Genomic DNA, 16,231 nt, shown 5'->3' with positions numbered 1-16,231 from the left:
CAGTTTTCTGTTTACTGATTTTTTTCCTCGCTGAGACCTTTCCTTCTACTTTTCTTTCCCTTTTACTACGTTTTTCGTATTTCTCCATTGGAAAAGCTTAGTTTTATGGCACTTTCCTTACTTTGATCCATCTTTTGTTGTCATCCCTTTACTATGGTTTTACTGTCGCCCTTGGTTTTTGTGTGGTGTCGTCGTTGTTATTGTGCCATCTCCTGTGTTGGGTATCGATCAAGAAGTGAGTATTTCCCATCTAGATGTGAGTATCATATATTCTTTTTCTTCCTTGTTGTATGTAATGTATCCTTTTTTCACTTGAAGGATGGGTTGTTTAATTTAGGTCTGTAGCTTCCATTGTAATCATTTTTGGGATTTTTGTAGGTGACGATCGTGTGACGATTACTCCTCCAGTGAGTTAAGCACTTTAGGAGGCGCTCTTTCTTTGGGTAAGTATCTGAATGTTCTAGTTTGGAGGCTGGTCGTGCATACTGTTGCAAGGGTTAAATGACTGATGCTTTGGGCCAAATGGTCGATTTGAGCCATGGTTTATTAAGTTGTGTTCAACTTAGGTAGTTATGTTCCATTCGTTTTGCTAAGTGCTGGTATATGACTAGAAGTTATTAGGAATTAAAAATTTCTTCATCTTCTATTCGTTCCTTTTTGTTACTGTCTTTTATTTTTTATTTTTTCATTCTTCCTTTTTTATTTTATTCTTTAATTCTCTTCTTCATTTTGATCATGGTCGTAAGTAAGTATGATCTAGACGAAGTTATACACCGTTAATTACATTGATCGAAAGGTTAGTAAGTAAGTTGCACTATTAATTCATTAAATTCTGGGGTTTATGTTTTGAATTGGGCATCTCGAGCGTATTGTGTAATTCCTGATAATTAGTCGCTTGGTTTCCTCTTAGGTGGGGGTGTCTGGAGTAGCAAACCTCAACTCGACAAATTAAGTGATCTTTGTTGATTTTCTATTAAGTTATATTTTGTGGAAGGTTTCGTGTTGAAACCTTCGACATAATGTATTCTGTGTAAAATGTGCGTTATTGTCGATAAAGTTGGTTGAGTTGTTGGATGGTCATTTTAGGCTTAGGAGACTCTCTTTATTCTTGTTGCTTTGAAATCTCTTTAGGTGCGTACCGAAAACCTTAATTTCTGTAAGTTTCGGTTACCGAAAATGGTGGTTGTCGATGCCACATGGCTAGGCACATGGGTGTGTGTCCAGCCTGTGGGAGCCACATGACTATGTAGGTGGCCGTGTAACTCACTGTTCATCAATTTAGAGTTACATGGGTAAGGCATATAGGCATGTGTCCAGGCCGTGTGGGACAATGTTAGTGTAAGATCACACGGAAGAGGGACACGGGCGTATGTCTAGGCCGTATAACTCACTAATTGTGACTTAAGACAACACGGGCAAGCATATGGACGTGTCAAGGTCGTGTGAGTCACACGAGCAAGGACCCGACTGTGTGTCCAGGCCGTGTGGCTCTTTGATTTATACTTTAAAACCACACGAGCAAAGGCATGGGCGTGTGCCCAGGTCGCGTGAACCACATGGGCAAGGACATGGGCATGTGTCCAGGCCATGTAGGGTATATAAAAGGGTCCGAGACTGTTTTTGAGGCCGTAAATGTTACTTAAGGCTAATTTTGACGTCCCCATGGTATGAATGGTCTGAATTTGACTGAATGAGAACTTTCTGATAGCCTATAACATATGCATAAATTCTACCCCTGTATGTGCATTGTGATACTTAGTTTGACATTAAACTGTGCTATCTACTTGTGGAACAATTTAGAATAACTAAATACATATTGTAGATATTGGTTCTTTGCATATGCATGGGTTAGGATATTATGAAGAAGGAAGTGATTTGTTCTAAATTAGTGGCTAAGACACCAAATGTATAACTCTAATCCCAACATTTCATCGCATTACGATTTAACAACTAAGCTGCGTTTCTGTAAATGTGTCAGACAAACACTCTATGGTGTGTAGGGTTGGTTGGGCATTGAAATCCTTTAACGGTGTGTTGGGATGGCCGAAGATGATGTGTAGTGGATGGGGGTTAGGAATATCTGCAGCTGACTATGATTTGTTCTGTATATGAAACTGAAATTTTTTCTGCATCTGAAATAAATTTGTCATGGATCTGAACTAGAAATGTTTTTGTTATCAGATCGAATCTTTGAGTACGGACACTGTTTGGTAAATGTGTTTATGTGAACAAGCTTCTTTATGCACTGAGTTCACAACTCACTTTATTGTTGGTTGGATTTCAAGTGGTTCTCAGTCTTGAACGGGTCAGCATCGCGAAAGCTCAGTCAAGCTTTTATATTTCTTTTAAATACTACTTTAGGAATTTTGATAAAACATGATAGTATAATTTTTGAAGATTATATACTTAACTAATCTTTGTGATGAATATTATACGACGTATGGTTTAGTGTTATTGTGTTATATGTGTGGTGTAACACCCTGGGTAATTTAAATCTGTTTCTGTAAATATCTGACACAAATGTGCATTTGCTTCAGTGGTTAAGTGTTCTGGGTGTGTGTGTGAGGTCTTGGGTTCAAGTCCCATATTTTCGAATTTTGTTATTTTTGATCCAAGCCTTACCCTTGTTGAGTGGGCTTATATAAAATTGTCTGTTAATCTATATCAGAATGAGTCTGTTAGTTCGAGTGGTAAGGGGATTGTTGTGTTGGAGGTCTTGTGGTTGAAACCCTGCGCAAGCATGGATGTTATTTTTACTTCGATGGACTGAGAGCGAGGTGGATGAGATTGGGAGTCTGAGTATATAGGTAGTTTTGGTTAAGGAAATAGTGGGGAGTTGGGATATTAGGGGTTATCAATTTTATTTTTGTTTTTTTTCAAAGAATTTTGGTTCTCTCTCTTTCTCTCAAAAAATTCTGACGTTGGTTTTGTTTTTCCTCTCCTCTGTGTTTTTTCTTTGTGCTATCAATTCAATTGTTCAACTTTGGTATTTTAGCTTTTCAGTTTTCTTGTGCTTTGGTAATTGGTCGTAAGGTTTTGCTCGAGTTAAGAAGGGGATTTCTTTTAGTGCCATTCTTGTGATGTTCTTCTTTTTCGTTAGTTTAATTTCTAGGTTTTCGTTGCAGCGAATCGTGAAGAACGGGGCCCCCTATTGCAAAATTGTAGTTGAAATTATTCGGGGTGTCGGGGTAAGTGATGTGTAACACCCCAAACCCGGCCTAGACGTTATGGCCGAATCTGACGATGTCATATGGTAGTGCTTTTCGAAAAATATGCCGTCTCTAAATCCCCTTTTCTATTTAACCATTTTTTTTCATTTTCTTATGTTAATTGTGTGGCCAAGAAGTCGTGTGGCCACCACTGAGTCCTGTGCTGCACCGATCCGCCTATATCTGGGGATTACTTATACAGATTAAACAGAAGGGGTGAGTTTACGTAAACTTAGTGTGTAATCCCCATACAAATGTACAGACAGTAAATAGATAATCACAGTCTAGGCTTAAGCCCTTTTCAGTATCAGTATCAGTCAAATTTTGGGCCTTAGCCCATCTCAGTACAAAAACAGTCATGCAGTAGGGCTTTAGCCCATCATACTAGCTGTAGCAGTAACAGATATGCAGTCACAAAAATCCTACCCATGCAGCCTTTACACACCATCTCCGTCCAACCATACACTCCATGTGAGGATATAATCAACCCGCCCATCCCTACACTCCAAGTAGTACTGAACGCAATACTAGACAGTAGTTTACAGCTGAGCTACCAGTAAATTAGGCTCGAGGCCTTTCAGTACACTTCCTCCAAACATTACAATCCCCTAACCCAATGCAATATAATATACAGATATGACATGCTATAACATAATATCATGCATGTAAATAAGGTATACAGTATCAAATCAGTGGGACACCATCAAGCTTAGTCGTATCAGCCATACAATCATTTCAGTAAATTAGGGGTTTAGGTAAGCTTACCGATCCTACAGTAGGTTCACAGTCGACTTGGGCGACTCGTGCAACCTTATCAGCCAGACAGTAAAAATGGGCCTACAAGCCCATGATGTTCGCTCGTATGGGCCCACACGCCCGTTTGGCCCACATGACCCAAATTGGCCTTGGCCTCGTGATCCATTTTAATGTAATCCGTGCTAGTTAATTATTCATATGTGTTTCCACTATTTACTTATATGAGCCTTCAAAGCTGTCTACTTGAGTCATTGTTACTAAATTATTTATATCTTAAGTTACAGAATTCCAAATTAAGATTTGCAAATTTTCCCTGAAACTAGACTCACATATCTTCTTAGCATAAATTTTTTTAGAATTATTGGTTTAGCCAATAAGTACATTTTATTCTTTAAAGTTTCCACTATTCTGCTATCTGATAGCTTCGACCTTTCTGCACTAAAAATTAATTATCTTCCTATACAGAATTTGGATAATGTTCTCATTTGTTTCTCTTGAAAGTAGACTCATTCAAGGTTTTAAACATATAAATTCTAACCCATAGTTATTTTTATACAATTTTTAATAATTTTCTAAATTCAAGACAGGGGATTCTGAAATCATTATGACCCTATCTCACTAAAATTCAAATATTTCATAGTATGAAATTCTTTTGCTTACTTTGTTTCTTCTATGAAAACTAGACTCAAATATATTTAATCCCATATTTTTTTCATCCTCTAATTCGACTTCCCCAATTTATGGTGAATTTTCAAAATTAGCCTACTGCTGCTGTCCAAACAGCAAGCAATTTCAACTTTTCGCCGAATCCCTTATTTTTGTGTTTCGAGTACACACCTGGTTTTCTTTGATGCTAAAACAGTTCCTGAGCGCTCCAAAGCATATAATTGAACAAATAACACCATAATCAGTCCTACCTCGTGATTAATCAAAATCTTGAAACCAAAATACTTATAAAACGATGAACACTTACAGCAAAAACTTCAAATCGGTACATTTACGAAAATCACGAGGAGACCCTTAATCCTCGTGAAATACTTCTGCCAACACCCTGGAATTCAATTATTGAACATAAAACAATCACTAAAAATGATACCCAACAACTTACTGAATTTGCACAAGTGGTGCTTAACGCTACGAAATCAAGAGGAAAGAATGGTTTAGGGGGAACAAGGGAATTTCGGCAGTAGAGGAAAGAAAAGAAAAGATAATCGAGTAAGAAAAAAGAAGAAAAATATTTGGTAGAGATAGGAGAGAGAAAATGTCAGAAAGATGGAGAGAAAAATTACTCTATTTTTTCGAAAAAGGAAAAAATAATCAGATTTTGGATATACTCCCCTATAATCCCCTAATTCACTCCTCAAATTGCACCCCCACTTCCTACTACACATCCACCACTCTGAAACCCAGTTCAGCACAAATCTTGCCGAAATTATGAGCAAAAAAATACAACCCTTGCAATCCCAAAGATTCGAACCCATCACCTCCACCATAATAACACACCGTTTAACCACCAGTCCAGCAGGCCCATTCTGATGTAATTTACCCAACAATCAAGTAAAAGCATACTGAACAAGAGTAAGGCCCAATTCATTCAAAATACCAAAATTTACCCAAGCGAAGGCTTGAACTTGGGACCTCTTAAATACTCCCAAAACACATAACCACTAAAGCTGACAGATATTTGTGTCATATTTTCACAATAACGAAATTAGAAATTTTGGGGTGTTACATGATGAATGGTTGAGTCGAACTATTGTTGGTTTCCTGGTTTTGGATTAATTGTGATTTAAGACTGATTTTTGTGAGTTTGGTTTCTTGATTTTAAGTTCAGGTGGTCCCGGGTGTGTTCACACATCAAAATTGAAATAGGTGTATACCCGAAATACAGAAAAATAAGCTTCGATGAAAGCCAAAAAATCACACCGTTGACGCCACACGAGCGTGTGCCTGGTTGTGTGGTTAGTCGTGTACGAGATACGACTATGTGCTTGATGAGGACATGGTGGTCGTGTGTAAGACACAACCGTGTGATAGTGTGGGTGTGGCCGTGTGGGCCACAAGGGCTAGGAAATGTTCGGCATCTTGGCCACACAGACATGTGGGCCTACACGGGCATGCCACATGGGCTTGTTAGTTTTGGGTCAAGTCGTGTTTGCCACACAGGTGAGGCCAATCTAGGCATGTGGGCCACACGGCTGTGTGGGCCCATAATTCTTGAATTTTCCCTAGGGTCACACGGGTCGTTTCAAGCGACTGTGGGCCTACCGTAGGGTCGGTAAGGGGTACCCAAACCCTAAGATTATGATATCTAATATTCTGATACTCTACTCTGAGTAAAACACTGTTATGCTTGTCTGGTAATTCTGTTAATATATATATGACCTCTGTATATAAACATGTTATGCATGATGTTACTGTATCTATTATTTCTGTATCTGTGACTGGGGTGGGTTTTTGTATATGTGGGGGAACTGTTCTGTATGGAAACCTTCGCCTATATTCTGGCAACTTGGCTATATATTGTCTGATATGTGTCGTAAAAATGTTGGATAGGTGTTTTTAACCCCACTTGGTGTGATTGATGGTCGGAGTTGGTGTATAGGGGATCAGGGTAGAATTCTATATATTTGTTCTACATATCTGAATCTATTATCTGTAACTGTATCTGTAAAAGACTTAAGTCCAAATCTGAATCTGAATCAGACTGTATGTATGGCATGTAATCCATAGGCTTAGGCGGATCAGTGCGACAGAGACTCAACGGTGACCACTCGATCGAGAAATGTTTATACCTAGTAATTTATGGTTTTTATTTAACATTTCAGATTTAATTGAAAGTTTGTAATTTTTGGGACTCTCTGGACTGTATCGTTTTTAACTGTTGGTTTTGGTTTTGGTTTCATTTATTTATTAATTTGCATGCTTTGACAAAATGTTTTATGAAAACGATGGTTTTACGAAAATAAAGACTTTTCTGAAAATACGAACTGAAGTTTCAAAATATATCGATTTTATTAAACTTTCGCTATAAATTGTGCTTTGGCAAATGAAACAATTGAATAATGTTTCCAGCAATAGTTATAAAAATAAATATGGGTTTTAAGAACTTGGATGATCTAACAAACAACTGCATAAAGTTTTATCGAAGTAACACTGTTTTCAAAACCCTCCTTTGTTACACACTCTGATTCAACCATAACGTCTAGGCCAGGTTTGGGGTATTACATTTAGTGGTATCAGAGTCAGGTTGTAAAACTCGAGCTGTGAATTTTGAGTTCCAAAATTGTATTTTAAAAAGAATTGGTTTTCAAATAGTTTGGATAAATAGATGAAGTATATGGTAATGAGTCTCCGGTGCTGATCCTGTAAGCTTTTTTGAACTTAGATAGAATACTCTAGAAACAGTGTAGTTAGTACTTTTTAAAACTGTGCTGAGTTAGTTAGAGACTGAAACCTCTGGAAACATTCCTGAACTTCTGATAATTTACGTATAAAATATCTACTAATGAATACTGGAACTGATACATAAAATTTTATAATGTAGATAAAATTTAAATTTACGATGAGCGCTTATGGAACTCACGGTCGAGGTATTCGTAGGTGTGGTAAAGGTCGTACGGCGGCTTGAGCTAAGTCTTCCTGTCTGGGTAATATGTCAAATTTATATATGAGTGGGAAATCAGTTTCGGTTACCACTAAGGCTGGGTCTCAAAGTCGTTCGCCTCGGGACGACGCACTATCCCAAGCCATGTTAAGGGTGTTGGAGTGGGTCACTGGACCCTATTTTGGATTTGGGGGCCGTGGGTCGGCAACTGAACAACTCTGGTCTATTGGTGCTGAGCTGTTCAGAGGTGTCACTAAAGTCGCCCCTATTGTGGCCGAGTATTGGTTGGAGGCCACCGAGAGGATTATGAATGATATATATTGTACTCTCGAGCATAAAATGAAGGGGGTAGTCTCTTTGCTTTGCGACGAGGTGTATCAATGATGATTATCAGTTGAGGAGGGTACTCAACCAGATAGTCTGAACTATTATTTTTTTAAGACTGCTTTCTAGGGGAAATCTGTGGGTGCGAGCCATGTACATGCTCGCAGGCGTGAGTTTATGAATCTCACATAATGTGGTAGACCTGTGGCCGAGTGTGAGGCAAGGTTTTTGAGGTTGAGTCACTACGCTCGAGGCATAGTGGCGTCTGGGTATGAGAAATGCGTCCACTTTGAGGATGGCTTGAGGCATAATTTAAGGGCACTGATTGCTCCATAATGGGAGTGAGAGTTCGCAGTTTTGGTTGATAAGGCAAAGATTACCGAAGAGGTTAAGCGTGTGGAGCGCTAGAATAGGGACTGAGAGAAGGGTTGGAATAAAAGGGATTCAGAGCCCTCTAGTTTTTTTAAAGGCCTAAGAAACAAGCCAGACCTAATGTACCGGTTAGAGTATGAGTTCCTGTTGCTTCTACTAGGATTCAGCCTTGTGGGAATTGTGGTAGGTGCCATCTAGGTGAGTGTTGAAGAAGGTTAGGAGTTTGTCTGAGGTGTAGGTCCTTGGAGCATCGAATTCGAGAGTGTCCGCAATGGGCTGATCAGATGCAAGCTTTGAGATCCAGTTTTGTATAGCTTCAAAGGGCAGTTTAGCAGCCAGCTAGGGGCTGTGGACCGACTAGGGGTGGTAACAATATGAGTCGATGGTAGAGAGCACCGGAGAGAGGTGCTAGTCAGACTGAGGCGAGGCAGTCTACACTGGTCTATGTTACTCGATGCCAAGAGGATAGAGATGCTCCTAATGTTGTCACCGGTACATTCTTTATTTGTGATGTACCTTATACTGATCTGATAGACATAGGTTCTACACACTTTTATGTAGCTAGTACTGTTTCTAAAAACCTGGGGATTTTTGTTGAGAGCACTTCTAGTGAGATTACTGTATTGAGCCCGTTGGGGTAGTCTGTTTAATTGAAGAAACTTTATAGGAATATTCCGTTAGAAGTGCAAGAGGCCGTATTTCTAGCAAATCTGATGGAGTTACCGTTTTGAGAGTTCGACTTGATTCTGGGTATGGATTGGTTTGTTAAGCACCAAGTTAGTTTGGATTGCACGACTAAGAGGGTCTTTCTAAGTACCAAGGATGATAAAGAAGTGGTTGTGATTGGTGAGCTTTAAGATTATCTATTCGATGTGATATCCACTCTTATGGCTAAGAAATTTGTTCAGAAAGAGTGTAAAACGTATTTGGCTTACGTCAGTGTTTTTGTTTTTGGGGACTCTTCTGTCTAAGATATCAGAACAATGAGAGATTTTTTGGATGTCTTTCTTGAGGAGTTACCGGGTTTAGCTCCGAATTAGGAAGTTGAGTTCGATATTGAGCTTCTACTGGGTATAGCTTTGGTGTCCATCACTCCATTTCATATGGCACTGGAGAAGCTTACAGAACTTAAGGCGCAACTTCAAGAGCTTTTAGATTAGGGTTTCATCCGTCCTAATGTGTCTCCGTAGGGGGCACCGATTTTGTTTGTTTTGAAAAAGGACAGGACCATTGGGATATGCATTAACTACTAACAGTTGAATAAACTAACTGTAAAGAATAAGTATCCACTTTCGAGGATCGACGACCTATTTGATCCGTTCCGAGGGGCTTCAGTGTTTTAAAAAATAGATCTCTGATCTAGGTATCATCATCTTAGATTTAAGGAAGTTGATGTTCATAAGACGACGTTTAGGATTCGTTATGGGCACTACGAGTTCCTAGTTATACCCTTTGGTCTGAAGAATGGTCAGGTGGCATTCATGGATTTAATGAATCGAATGTTTCAGCCGTATCTGGATCAGCTCATTGTAATCTTCATCGATGATATTCTAGTGTACTCTAAAATCGAGGATGAGCATGATGAGCATATTAGAGTAGTGCTTTAGATACTTCGAGAGAAGCAGCTCTGCGCTAAGTTGAGCAAGTGTGAGTTTTAGTTGAGAGAGGTAGCTTTTCTAGGGCACGTGATTTCTGCTAAGGGGATCTGAGTTTATCCGAGAAAGATTAAAGCTATACTTTATTGGAAACAACCTAAGAAAGTATCTAAGATCTGCAGTTTTTTGAGTCTTGCGGGTTAATATCGATGATATGTCGAGGGGTTCTCTTTCATTGCAGTTCCTTTGACTAAGCTTTTGCACAGTGGTGTTCCTTTTGTTTGGACTGATGTGTAACAATCGTGCTTCAAGAAGCTTAAGTCTGTTCTGACTCAGGCTATTATTCTGATATAGCCTAAATCCGATAAAGAGTTTGTGGTGTACAATGATGCGTCGGACGTTGGTTTGAGATATGTACTGATGCAATCTGGTAAGGTTGTGGCTTATGCGTCCCGACAGCTTAAGACACATGAAGGAAATTATCTGATGTATGATCTCGAGTTGGTCGCTGTGGTTTTTCTATTGAAGATTTGGAGGCATTATCTGTACGGTGAGAGGTGTATCATCTACACTGATCACAAGAGCCTCAAGTACCTCCTTACTCAGAAAGAGCTGAATCTTAAACAGCATCGATGGATTAAGTTACTCAAAGATTATGATGGCACGATAGAGTATCATCCTGGTAAGGCTAGTGTAGTAGTTGATGCTCTCAATCGTAGAACGATGGCTGATTTGAGAGCGATATTCGCTTGTCTTAGTTTGTTTAATGATGGGGTTCTGTTAGCCGAGTTGTAAGTTAAGCTGACTTGAATTGATTAGATTCAGGATAAGCAGTTAGGGGATAATTTTCTAGGTTTACGATTTCGTTAGATTGAGAGTGGCAGTACTTCGAGGTTGGATCTGTGTGCTGAATGATTCTGATCTGAGGCAGTCGATTTTGAGAGAGGCACATAGTAGCCCTTACGCTATGCATCCCGGTGGTAACAAGATGTATCGGGATCTCCATGAACTGTATTGGTGGCCGAGTTTAAAACGTAAGGTTACGGATTTCGTTACTCATTTGACATGCCAGCAAGTTAAGGCTGAGCACCAATTGCCTTTGGGTTTGCTCCAACCCGATAAGATTGCTTTATGGAAGTGAGAATGAGTAACAATGGACTTCGTTAGTGGGTTACCCTTGACACCCACGAAGAATGATTCTATTTGGGTCATCATGGATCGATTAACCAAGTCTGCTCATTTTATTCCGGTTCGGATCGATTACTTTTTGCAAATGTTAGCGAAGCTCTATATCCCTGAAATTACAAGAGTGCATGGGGTTCCTATTTTTATTATTTCTAGTAGAGATCCTTGCTTCACTTCTTGGTTCAAGAAGAAACTGCATGAGGCTCTAGGTTCGAGATTGGACTTCAGTACTGCATTCCATCCTCAAACTGATGGTCATCTGAGAGGGTGATTCAGATACTAGAGGATATAGATTGAAGTTGTGTGTTAGATTTTTGAGGTAGTTGGAAGGATTTTCTGCCATTGCCTGAGTTCGTGTACAACTATAGTTTCTACTCTAGCATATAAATGGCTCCTTATGAGGCTTTGTATAGTCGTAAGTGTCGTACTCCGCTATGTTTGACTATGTTGGATAAGCAACGGATTTTGGGTCCTGAGTTGGCTTCCGAGACTGAAGATAATGTTAGATTGATTCGGGATTGTCTGAAGGCAGTTTCTGATAGACAGAAGTATTATACAAATCAAAAGATGAGAGATATTGAGTACTCTGTGAGTGACTTTGTTTTTCTTAAGGTTTCTCCGTGGAAACAAGTTTTGAGATTCGGTCGTAAGGGTAAGTTGAGCCCTAGGTTTATTGGGCCTCATCAGGTTCTGAAGAGTGTGTACCGATCTCTTATTAGTTGAAGCTACCTCTACAGTTAGACCGTATCCATGATGTGTTTCACGTCTCGATGTTGAGACGATATTGGTCTGATCATTTCACGTTGTCTCTATTGAGGAGATTGATGTTAGACCAGATTTGACTTTTGAGAAGGAGCCAATTCAGATTCTGGATCGTTATACTAAGGTTCTGAGGAGGAAATCCATTCCGTTAGTAAAGGTTGTGTGGCACAATCATGGTACTGAGGAACCCACGTGGGAACCTGAGGACTCGATGCGTCAGGAGCTTCCTCATTTGTTTTGATTAGTAAAGGTCGAAATTTTTTTAGTGGGTAGAGTTGTAACACCCTGGGTAATTTAATTCTGTTTCCATAAATATCTGACACAAATGTGTATCTGCTTCAGTGGTTAAGTGTTTTGGGTGTGTGTATGAGGTCTTGGGTTCAAGTCTCATATTTGTAAATTTTGTTATTTTTTATCCAAGCCTTACCCTTGTTGAGTGGGCTTATATAAAATTTTCTGTTAATCTATATCAGAATGAGCCTACTAATTCAAGTGGTAAGGGGGTTGTTATGTTGGAGGTCCTGTGTTCGAATCCCTACTTGAGCGTGGATGTTATTTTTTATTCGATGGGCTTAGAGAGAGTTGGATGAGATTAGGAGTCTTAGTGTGTGGGTAGTTGTGGTTGACAAAATAGTTGGGAGTTGGGATATTGGGGGTTATCAATTTTATTTTTATTTTTTAAGGAATTTTGGTTCTCTCTTTCTCTTAAAAATATTTTGACGTTGGTTTTGTTTTTCCTCTCATTTGCATTTTTCTTTTTGCTATTAATTCAATTGCTCAGCTTCGGTATTTCGGCTTTTCAGTTTTCTTGTGTTTTGGTAAGTGGTGGTAAGGTTTTGCTTGAGTTAAAAGGGGGTTTCCTTTTAGTGTCGTTCTTGTGATGTTCTCCTTTTTAGTTAGTTTAACTTTTGGGTTTTGGCAGCGACAACTTTGCCAAGAATGTATTCGAAATCATTCGGGGTGTTGGTGAAAGTGATGAACAATTGAATCGAACTATTTTTGGTGTCGTGGTTTCAGATTAATTATGATTTAAGACTGAGTTTTGTAAGTTTGGTTTGTCGATTCTAGGTTCTGGTGGTCTCGGGTGTGTTCATGCATGAAAATCGAAATAGGTGTGTACCCAAAACGTAGAAAAATGAGCTTCAGCAAAAGCTAAAAAATTACATTGTTGATGCCACACGGGCGTGTGCTTTGTCATGTGCCAGATACGGCCGTGTCGTTGACGAAAGCATTGTCGTGTGCAAGACACGACCATGTGATGGCATGGTTATGGCCATGTGGGCCACACGGGCTAGGCCAAGTTGGGCGTGCGGGTTTTGAACCAAGCCGTGTGGGCCACAACGTGATGCCAATCTGGGCATATGGGCCCACACAGGCAAGCCATATAGGCGTGTGGGCCCATAATTCTATAATTTTCTTTAGGGCTGTACGGGTCGTTTCAATTGACTGTGGGCCTACCGTAGGGTCGGTAAGGGCTAACCAAACTCTAAGGCTATGAGATCTGATATTTTGATACTCTGCTCTGAGTAAAACACTGTTATGCTTGTCTGATAATTCTTTTATGTATATATATGCATCTGTATATAAGCATGTTATACATTATATTACTCTATCTGTTATTTTTGTATCTGTGACTAGGGTAGGTTTTTGTATATGAAGAGGAAGTGTTCTGTTTGGCGACCTTCGCCTATATTTTGGTAGCTTGGCTGCATATTATCATATATGTGTCGTAATGACACAATATGGTATGTAGGGTTGGGTGGGTGTTTTTAATCCCACATGGTGTGATGGGATGGTTGAAGTTGGTGTGTAGAGGATGGGGGTAGGATTCTGTATATATGTTCTCCATATCTAATTCTCTTATCTATAACTGTATCTGTAAAGGCCTTAAGTCCAAATCTGAATCTGAATCTGAATCTGACTGCATGTATGGTATGTTTATTTCTGTTGGGTTAGACACTGAGTTTATGAAAGCTCACAACTGTTTGGCTGAGGGTTTCCATTCAACGCTCTAGTTGTGCGAAATCACTATGGCTTGTTCGAAGGTGCTGTGCAGCTTGAGAGTGTTTTTGCATCGAAACTGTACCAAGTGTGTACCCCTTATGCGTGAAAATCAAGTTTCGACGAAAGCTGAAAGTGGAAACTATCGACGCCACACAGGCGTGTGGTCACCTCTGTGGTTGGCAGTATAGGCCACATGGGCTTGTGGGCCCACACGGGTATGCCATATGGGTGTGTGGGCTACACAAGCAAGGCCAATCTGGGCAAGTCGGCCTACACAGACATGTAGGCCCATAATTCTGAAATTTTTCCTAGGGTCGCACGTGTAGTTTCAATCGACTGTGGGCCTACCGTAGGGTCAGTAAGGGATAACCAAACCTTAAAGTTATGTGATCTGATATTCTTCTTTGAGCAAAACACTGTTATGCTTGTCTGATAATTTTGTTAAGTATATACATATGACATCTGTATATAAGCATGTTATGCATGATATTACTATATCTGTTATTTCTGTATCTATGACTGGGGTGAGTTTTTTTATATGTGGAGGAAGTGTTTTGTATGGAAACCTTCGCCTGTATTCTGGCAACTTGGCTGCATATTATCTGATATGTGTCCTAATGACACAATGTGGTGTGTAGGGTTGGGTGGGTGTTTTAACCCCACATGTTGTGATGGGGGTAGGATTCTGTATATTTGTTTTGCATATCTGATTCTATTATCTGTAATTGTATCTGTAAAGGACTTAAGTCCGAATCCGAATCTGAATCTGACTCTGTATGTGATATCTGTATATTAGCATGTCTATTTCTGTTGGGTTACACACTGAGTTTATGAAAACTCACATCTGTTTGTTGTTCTGTTCAAGTAATCTATAGACTTAGGCGGATCAGTGTGATGGCGCTTCACGGTGACCACGAGTTCGTAAATTGTTTAGGTTTACGGTTTTTATTTTAACTTAAGGATTATTTATGGAGTTTTGTAATAACTGGACTCTTCAGACTATTTGGTTTAATTTTGGGATTTGGGTTTTTGTTTAACATTTTATTTGCGACGAATATCTAAAACCATGGTTTTTACTAAAACAAAGGTTTTACAAAGATACGAATGTGATTTTCAAAAATAACGTTTTCTTTAACTTCCGCTGTAAATCAGGTTTTGGTAAATTAATTAATTAAATAACGCTTTTGACAATAGATATAAGCGAATATGAGTTATAAAGTTGGAATGATTTACCGTAACGACTCTTTTTTCAGAACCCTTTCTTTGTGACATCTCTGGATTCGACCATAATATCTAGGTCGGGTTAGGGGTGTTACAAAATTTAATTATTTACTGATTATTTATTTTTATCTTTAAATGAACATATATTGCTTGTATGGTTTTTATAAAACTAAATTAATTTGACATCCTTTTATTAAATTTTATATTGATAAATATGAAATTTACACATGAAATTTTATCAAATATATAATGTAATACATTAATTTTGATTTGATGTAATTATATACATACAACTTTAATTTAATTCAATTATATACATGGATAAAAATCACACATTTATTTTCATGTTAGATATATAGAATATTTATGTATACCATATGTAAATGTAAATGTAAATGATGCTACATGCTGCATTGATAATAATATTTTTGTAATTTGTTAAAATTAAATCAAAAAAATTATGTATAATTGTACAAAATCAAAATTTATGTATCGATTTTATATTGGACCAAAAATCATGTGTAGTTTTTATGACTTTCTATCCTTGAATATATGCAAAATAAAATAATATTCTCATTTAAAATAAAATATATATTATACTACTAAATTAAGCCAATGATTTGTCTCAATTATTACGGGTAAATTTCCAGCTCACTTGCCTTTTTAATATTTTATTTTAAGTATAACTATGATGTAAAAATCTAATTTGGATTGGTTTTATTAATGGTCTATATAATGGTTTTGGCTCACCATTTACTTTTTAACCTTATTTGAGAATAATTGTATAACCAATAGAATAAACCTAATATTTTTTTTTAAAAATTATGCTAAATCAATTTAGAAAAAAATGATTCAATACCATAAGGGATAATTAACAACAGGTTAAGGAGCAGTTGCCATTGACGCTAGCCACCTTGAAGGCGGTGAAAGATCAGGCTGAAAAAAGGGGCAATAAGATGTCATCGGGTGTCATCATCAAGTATTTTGACAACACCGATGCTCCCTATGACTGGTTGCTCCCTGACTGGTCGTCAAGAATTATTTAGGCTCAATACTTGGTTTATTTTCTTTTTTATTATTCAAAGATTGTACTATTTTATTTCAAACTGCGGCATAGGACTTAGGAATTGAGTTTTTATGTTGAACGACATTTAATTGAAATTTTAGTATATGATTATTAATTTGTTATGATGAAC

At 38.3% G+C, this 16,231-nt stretch overlaps 1 protein-coding gene across 1 annotated transcript; it reads left to right on the top strand.

Moving 5' to 3' along the window:
* The first annotated feature begins 11,435 nt into the window (after positions 1-11,435).
* Positions 11,436-12,051, top strand: LOC105772109 (uncharacterized). The gene is made up of 2 exons (XM_012593437.1): positions 11,436-11,735; positions 11,869-12,051. The coding sequence occupies exons 1-2, from the start codon at positions 11,436-11,438 to the stop codon at positions 12,049-12,051; spliced, it is 483 nt and encodes a 160-aa protein (XP_012448891.1).
* Positions 12,052-16,231: the final 4,180 nt, after the last annotated feature.

Source organism: Gossypium raimondii, chromosome 6, assembly GCF_025698545.1.
Source record: "Gossypium raimondii isolate GPD5lz chromosome 6, ASM2569854v1, whole genome shotgun sequence".
NCBI classification, from domain to species: domain Eukaryota; kingdom Viridiplantae; phylum Streptophyta; class Magnoliopsida; order Malvales; family Malvaceae; genus Gossypium; species Gossypium raimondii.
Note: the sequence above shows the minus strand (reverse complement) of the source record. Positions and strands in the feature narration are given on the sequence as shown.

Coding starts and splice junctions, on each gene's coding strand:
- LOC105772109 (XM_012593437.1), top strand. CDS start 11,436: ATGGCTCCTTATGAGGCTTTGTATAGTCGTAAGTGTCGTACTCCGCTA. Junction 11,736..11,868: donor GGTTTATTGGGCCTCATCAG/GTTCTGAAGAGT, acceptor TCTATTGAGGAG/ATTGATGTTAGACCAGATTT.